The sequence below is a fragment of the Argentina silus genome (assembly GCF_951799395.1).
Source record: "Argentina silus genome assembly, chromosome: 11".
In the NCBI taxonomy this organism is placed as follows: Eukaryota; Metazoa; Chordata; class Actinopteri; order Argentiniformes; family Argentinidae; genus Argentina; species Argentina silus.
In genome coordinates, this window is record NC_139665.1 from 75,596 (window position 1) to 82,500 (window position 6,905).

Here is a 6,905-nt window from a genome sequence, read left to right on the forward strand (position 1 = left end):
TAATTGAACACCAATAAATCAACACTAACACCAGCATGAGGAATCGATCACATTATAACCAATCTTGAAAAAACCCAGAAGCATCGAATAGAACAACCACCCACAGAGAACTGGTGCTTCATCAAGTTGATAATATTCCCTCTTATTCACAATCAACAATCATTAACATCATATACAGCTACACCCAATACAGCCCACACATCACATCAGACTTTATGATTTGTGATATGAAACTGTAAACCAGGACCATCTTTAACAACGCAACATCCATCTGAATTATCGAGGTATTACACGTATGACAGCAGAACGGTTCAACTGCAACAAGAAGTGATTTTTAAACCTAATTAAGATTTTGATTACAGGCTAATCTTATAACTGCTGTTATCAGAATTATTGAAATGAGAAGAGGAAAATATTGAAACGACCAATATTTTCAAATATTGAAAGCTCTATACATCAAAACTCAACTCCAAACATTAAACAGCTGCTCAGGGTCAGGAAACATACAACGAAAAAAGAGCTTTATAACAAACAACTTATTTTGGTTGACTATTGTGCAGTTTCCATGAATAGACAAATGATGGACCAACTGTTAGTTGTAATGACTTAAACACAGACAGATGGGAGATCCCTGCTCCCTGCTCCTCTCTGCATGGACTTGTTCAAACTTACCAAGCTGCAGAACTAGAAATGTTTGAAATAAAGAACATCACACTTACTCAAACAGATAAAAGTCACCAAGCAGACGAGCAGGATCCTTGGCTGGTTCATGTTGTTAGTGATCTCTTAAAACACCTTCTCCTGCTGAAGTGTTCTCTCTTCTCTCAGGAATATTGGACAAACAGGGAGAATATATTCCAACAGAGATGAACAAAAATGGGTCTTATTTAAAAAGCAAACTAGAGATAGGATTCACTGTTAAGAAATCATTTCTACTGCTTTTGAATATCCCTGGTCCAGCTTGGCCGGAGTGGTCACGGCCAAAGTCATTGGGAGACGGTGTGTGTGTGTGTGTGTGTGTGTGTGAGGGGGGCGGGAGATTCAGGACCAGAGAATGGACAGCGGACGTTAGTTATTCAGGTTATTGTGGCTGGCTGACACCCGCGGCCGTGGATGGACCCAGAGACAGCAGGTTGAACCCCGATGGACCAATCACAGGCCGGGAGGGCTGGGGGGGGGGCATGATTGATATTCATTTGAACCCTGGCCACTTCACCGCTCCGCTGCCTGTGATCTTGATGTAACACACACACACACACACACACACACACACACACATATATGTGTCTCATTGTCTTTTACCATGGAGGAGGGGGTATAGTTAGATGTGGTGAAGGTTCTAGAAGTCTGGTATTTTCATGTTGATCACACAGGACGTCTCTGGAACTTTAGATCAATATCGTAATAATGCTCAAAGTTGCTATGGTAACTTCAGCATAACATTGACATTTCTGGAGCTTTGAGAACAAAGACAGAATATTCATCATGTCACATCATCACCAACCACATGAAAACACAGCAGGTGACAGAGAGAGAGAGAGAGAGAGAGAGAGAGAGAGAGGAGGAGCAGGAGAGAAGAGAGAGAATGTAGAGGAGGAAAGAGAGAAAGGGGTGAGTGGAGGATTCAAAGGGAAAGAGAAGAAGGCAGAGAGGGAGCTGAAGGGAGGAAAGAGAGATGGAGAGAACAGAGGAGATTCAGAGCGAAAGATAAGAAGGCAGAAAGGTATATAGAAGAGTGAAAGAAAAGAGAGAGAAGATTAGAGCTAAGGGAGGAAAGGAGTGAGAGAGGAGAGAAGAGGAGAGGATGGAGCAGGGTAGAAGGATAGAGGGTCAGGGTTAGGGCGAGGGCTAGGGTTAGAGTCAGGGTTAGGGCTAGGGTTAGGGTTTTAGTTCTATAATTCTCTTGTTCTACAGTTCTAGTTCTATAATTCTGTTGTTCTACAGTTCTAGTTCTATAATTCTGTTGTTCTACAGTTCTAGTTCTATAATTCTCTTGTTCTACAGTTCTAGTTCTATAATTCTGTTGTTCTACAGTTCTAGTTCTATAATTCTGTTGTTCTACAGTTCTAGTTCTATAATTCTCTTGTTCTACAGTTCTAGTTCTATAATTCTGTTGTTCTACAGTTCTAGTTCTATAATTCTCTTGTTCTATTTCTATGGCAAGAACCAAGCTCCTCCCATCATTTACGTCAGAGCAGACGGAGGGGTTTAGCGCATGCGCAGTGACGTCAGAGCAGACGACCAGAAGCGACTGAAGGTGAGACGCTGCTCCGCTAACGCGGTTTAACTCCGTTTTATTCGCTTTTATTCTGTATTATTCTTGGTTTTTCTGTTTTAGTCGTGTTTTATTGTGTTTTAGTGGTGTTTTATCTTGTAACAGTGTGAACCAGTTAGTAGTAGTTGTCGTGTCTCAGTAGCGGTGAGTCACAGCTAGCAGGGACACGTCACCGTACTGGAGGAGCCGGGCTAACCGGGACAGACCGGGCTAGAACCCGGGACAGACCGGGCTAGAACCCGGGACAGACCGGGCTAGAACCCGGGACAGCCCGGTCAGAAGCCGACCCCGGGCCCGGTCTGACCAGCCTCTCCTCCGCGCTGCTCCTCGACCGGTTCCGCTTCGGAACTTCTTACACATCCAACTGCTAGCTAGGCTAATGCTAATGGTTGATGAGAAGATGCGTCAGGTTGAGCTGAAGAGATGAATGGTTTATATTACAGATAGAATATCATAATACAATCTAATATATATAATAAAATAATATAATATATTAGTGTCGTAGAGCTTCACGACACAACGTACACGAAGATACTTTGATGGGGTAGAAGTGTAGTTATTGTAGTTGTGACCGGTTGTGTTGATCCGTCCTGTGGTCCAGATGAGGTGTGTGGACGTGCTGGTGGTTCTGGTGGGTCTGGCGGTGCTGAGCCCGGGGACGGCTGAGGACGGGGCTCGCCTGCTGGCCTCCAAGTCCCTGCTGAACCGCTACGCTGTGGAGGGTCGAGACCTCACCCTGCAGTACAACATCTACAATGTCGGAACCAGGTCAGAATCCACCTGACCCTGTCCTAGAACCCTAACCCCGACCTAGAACCCTAACCCCGACCCTATAGGCCTGGTCACCTAACCCTAGGTCTGTTCTCACCCTGCCTCTTCTGCTCCACAGCGCCGCCCTAGAGGTGGAGCTCTCCGATGACTCCTTCCCCCCCGAGGACTTCGGCATCGTCTCTGGGATGCTGAATGTGAAGTGGGACCGGATCGCCCCGTATCCTGAACACACGGGGGCGGCCCGCAGATATATATCGATTTTTATTTAACCTTTATTTATGCAGGTTATGGTTAGGGTGAGAGACCTGTTTCTACAGCAGCAGGGGGAACAACAGTTTCAGACAAAACAGTGTACACACGCAACATATACACACACTCATACAGTACAACAGTTACATATAGAAACACAAATGTCAGAACTAAAAACAGCTGTCCTAATGACTGTTAGCTGTGATATTTGCATCAACCAAGTGGTGATAATGAAGCTCTTCTCCAGCAGCCATGCACCTCGCCGTCAGCATTTAGTTGTGGACCTGCGGTCCAGAGGCACATTCAGTCGTGTCCATAACATTGTAGATAGGAACAGACAAGAGCCCAGAGTGTCTGAACTTCACTTTTAAACAAACTTAAAAATGCTCACCACTGAGTCTCCATTTGATCTTGATATTTGTCAGCACCTTTGAGACCTTTACTTCACCCCATATCCATCTTTTTATAACAATCAGATCATTTGCTAAAGTGAGTTTAGTTGCCTGGTGGTTCCCAAAGACAGCTGTTCTGTGCTGGTCACTGGGTTATGATTGACAGGCATAAAGTAACTCTGTGATGTTAAGCATGGATGCTGCTGCTCCATGTAGCCTCCACAGCCCGGTCGCAGAGACACCAACAAGTACTCGTCCATTTCTGACCTCTTTAAGAGCTCCTCAACTCCTCAGCATAGACGTTTCTCTGTCTGGACGTCCAGTGAGGCTTCCTTCACCTTCACCTTTTCATTGATTTGTTTTCTATTTTCTAAACAGCTGTGATCTCCCTGCCTGTGAGCCAGGCTGCGCAGGGCCGTGTGTCAGTGTTGTTGACCTTAACCCTCTCCCTCAGAGCCAGCAATGTCTCCCACACAGTGGTGCTACGCCCCCTGAAGGCCGGCTACTTCAACTTCACCTCCGCCTCCGTCAGCTACCAGGCCCAAGAGGGAGGGCCAGTGCTGGTAAGACCAGAGAGTCTGACCTACACATTAATAGCATACTCTATAGTTATTACTGGCCTACACATTAATAGCATACTCTATAGTTATTACTGACCTACACATTAATAACATACTCTATAGTTATTACTGACCTACACATTAATAACATACTCTATAGTTATTACTGACCTACACATTAATAGCATACTCTATAGTTATTACTGGCCTACACATTAATAACATACTCTATAGTTATTACGAAACTGCGTTTCTAATGCTGAGTGTGTGTATGAAGCCTCTGGTATATCTGCTTTTGATGAGCATCATATCTGTAGCCTTGTTTTGGTCATTTAGTTCTCCAACCGTTGTCTTCATCCAGCTGGATATGATGCCTGGTTATGAGCCCAGAGTGTCTGAACTTCATTTTTAAACAAACTTAAAAATGCTCACCACTGAGTCTCCCTTTGATCTTGATATTTGTCAGCACCTTTGAGACCTTTACTTCACCCCATATCCATCTTTTTATAACAATCAGATCATTTGCTAAAGTGAGTTTAGTTGCCTGGTGGTTCCCAAAGACAGCTGTTCTGTGCTGGTCACTGGGTTATGATTGACAGGCATGAAGTAACTCTGTGATGTTAAGCATGGATGCTGCTGCTCCATGTAGCCTCCACAGCCCGGTCGCAGAGACACCAACAAGTACTCGTCCATTTCTGACCTCTTTAAGAGCTCCTGGTTAACAGCATCAGGATGTTAATCCCTCCATCTCTCTCCCCTCCTCCTCCTCTCCTCCTCCTCCTCCTCCCCCCCTCTCCTCCTCCAGGTTGGCTACACCAGTGCCCCAGGGCAGGGAGGGATCCTGGCTCAGAGGGAGTTTGATAGGCGCTTCTCTCCCCACTTCGTAAGTCCTCCCTCTTCTCTCTTCCCTGAAGGCTTGCCCCCCCCCCCCAGCATATCTGACTGTAACCTCACATCTCCCCCTCCTCTAGCTGGACTGGGCAGCCTTCGGCGTGATGACCCTCCCCTCCATCAGCATCCCTCTGCTCCTCTGGTACTCCAGCAAGAGGAAGTATGACTCACCCAAGACCAAGAAGAACTAAACAAGCACTCTCCACTGTGGGTTAGGGCTGGGGAGGGGAGGGGGGTTAGGGTTCAGGACTAGAATGAGCTCAGGTGGGGAGGGACAATGAGGGGAGAGGGGGTGAATAAGTTAATTACCCATATTGGGGGTAATCTAAATAAACAGACATGTAACAGTACAGCCATCAAGAGAAGATTCTCTCTTCTGATTGGTTAGGGATGATGACCCCTAGCCAGACATCTGTAGATCTGACCCCACACATTCACACACACACACCCATGTCAGACCACACACACATACACAGGGCTGTCCATGTCAGACTACAGCCACAATGGAGGAATACATGAATGGTTGCCTTTTTTATTTTGTAATTAATTTGGTTGAAACCCTGGCGGTAATTTCTTAAGAAAATGTGGATACCCAGCCTGTTCTGGGTGGAACTTTAGAAAATAAACAAGTTGGGCTTTACTGAAGTCGTGTGATTTGTATTTATTTATTTTTGCAGTTATTTTCACTTGTATGGCGTTGAGCCTCTTGCATGGAATGATGAAGCTGATGATGAGTTGAACTTCTAGCAGGTCTGACGAGCCTCTAACCAACCTCCTCCCAGTCAGCTGATCCATCGTCTGACGTCACACAACGCCACTCCTTCTGCTCTGATTGGTCAAGGCTCTGAGTGTCGTGGGAAAGACGCCGCTTGTCGTAACACGAGGGATCACATCTCCATATCAACAGCATCTATCATCTACTACTGGTCTAACCCTAACCCTGTCATCACATCAGGCCGGTCTGATGACATTTAGATACGCTGTTGGATTCTCTATTACTGTAAATCAGCTGTTATTGGTCAACGAAGACAAACACAAAAGACGTCCTGTAGAGGGGTCATGGTTTGGGGTTGGATGGAGGCAGGGGGGGTCTGGAGCTGGTTGGCCTCTCTGGGATCTGTTCGTAGAAAAAACAATAAAATATGTCACGATGGGGTTTATGGTATCTAAATTAAAGGTGATAGAAACGTGGCCATACCGCCCCACCAGCTATCTCCATGCTTGTTTACTAAGACAAACATGCACATCAGCATCATCATTATCATAAACTTGACTTTGCCAATCTGTCAGATAAGGCAAACCGTCCTCTTCTCTAACTCCCTTCACAGCTCCTGTCTGTCACAGCAGTGCCGAGGTCGACCATCGGCAGTAAGACCCTGTGACCTGATTCAGGACCGACGGTGAATAACGTCCCAAACCGTCAACCTTCCACAGCGCCAGGGCGACTTTATTCACCAGAAATTCATCAATGATGATGCTTCATTTCGTAGCCAATCAAAGTGTTGTTGCTAGGTAAACACCACATAAACACACAGCGTTCCAGCCCCCTTGTGCAAGTTTCTCTCCTGAAAATAAATTTAAAAAAATAAATAAGAATAATCTTCCTTTCTTCTAGCATTGTGACTGCCTATGGCCCCTGGTCTGAGCATTGATTACTTTATCTTATGATGACTGATGGATAGATGATTCACTTACTTAAACAAATGTATTTGTTATAAGTCGCTTTGGATGAAGGCGTCTGTTAAATGTCATAAATGTAAATGTAAG

At 45.4% G+C, this 6,905-nt stretch overlaps 2 protein-coding genes across 2 annotated transcripts in view; one reads left to right on the top strand and one right to left on the bottom strand.

Moving 5' to 3' along the window:
• The first annotated feature begins 2,216 nt into the window (after positions 1 to 2,216).
• Positions 2,217 to 5,778, top strand: ssr2 (signal sequence receptor, beta). The gene is made up of 6 exons (XM_083680496.1): positions 2,217 to 2,257; positions 2,877 to 3,043; positions 3,165 to 3,263; positions 4,142 to 4,250; positions 5,053 to 5,130; positions 5,219 to 5,778. Exons 2-6 carry the CDS (start codon positions 2,877 to 2,879, stop codon positions 5,327 to 5,329), a joined length of 564 nt encoding a protein of 187 aa, XP_083536622.1. The 5' UTR covers positions 2,217 to 2,257; the 3' UTR covers positions 5,330 to 5,778.
• Positions 5,779 to 5,930: 152 nt separating this feature from the next.
• Positions 5,931 to 6,905, bottom strand: part of LOC310812076 (uncharacterized protein) — an 8,075-nt gene continuing 7,100 nt past the window's right edge. The window contains exon 9 of the mRNA XM_083680495.1: positions 5,931 to 6,255. Coding sequence (XP_083536621.1) covers positions 6,196 to 6,255 — 60 coding nt within the window. The 3' untranslated portion in view covers positions 5,931 to 6,195. The remainder of the gene's footprint in view (positions 6,256 to 6,905) is intronic.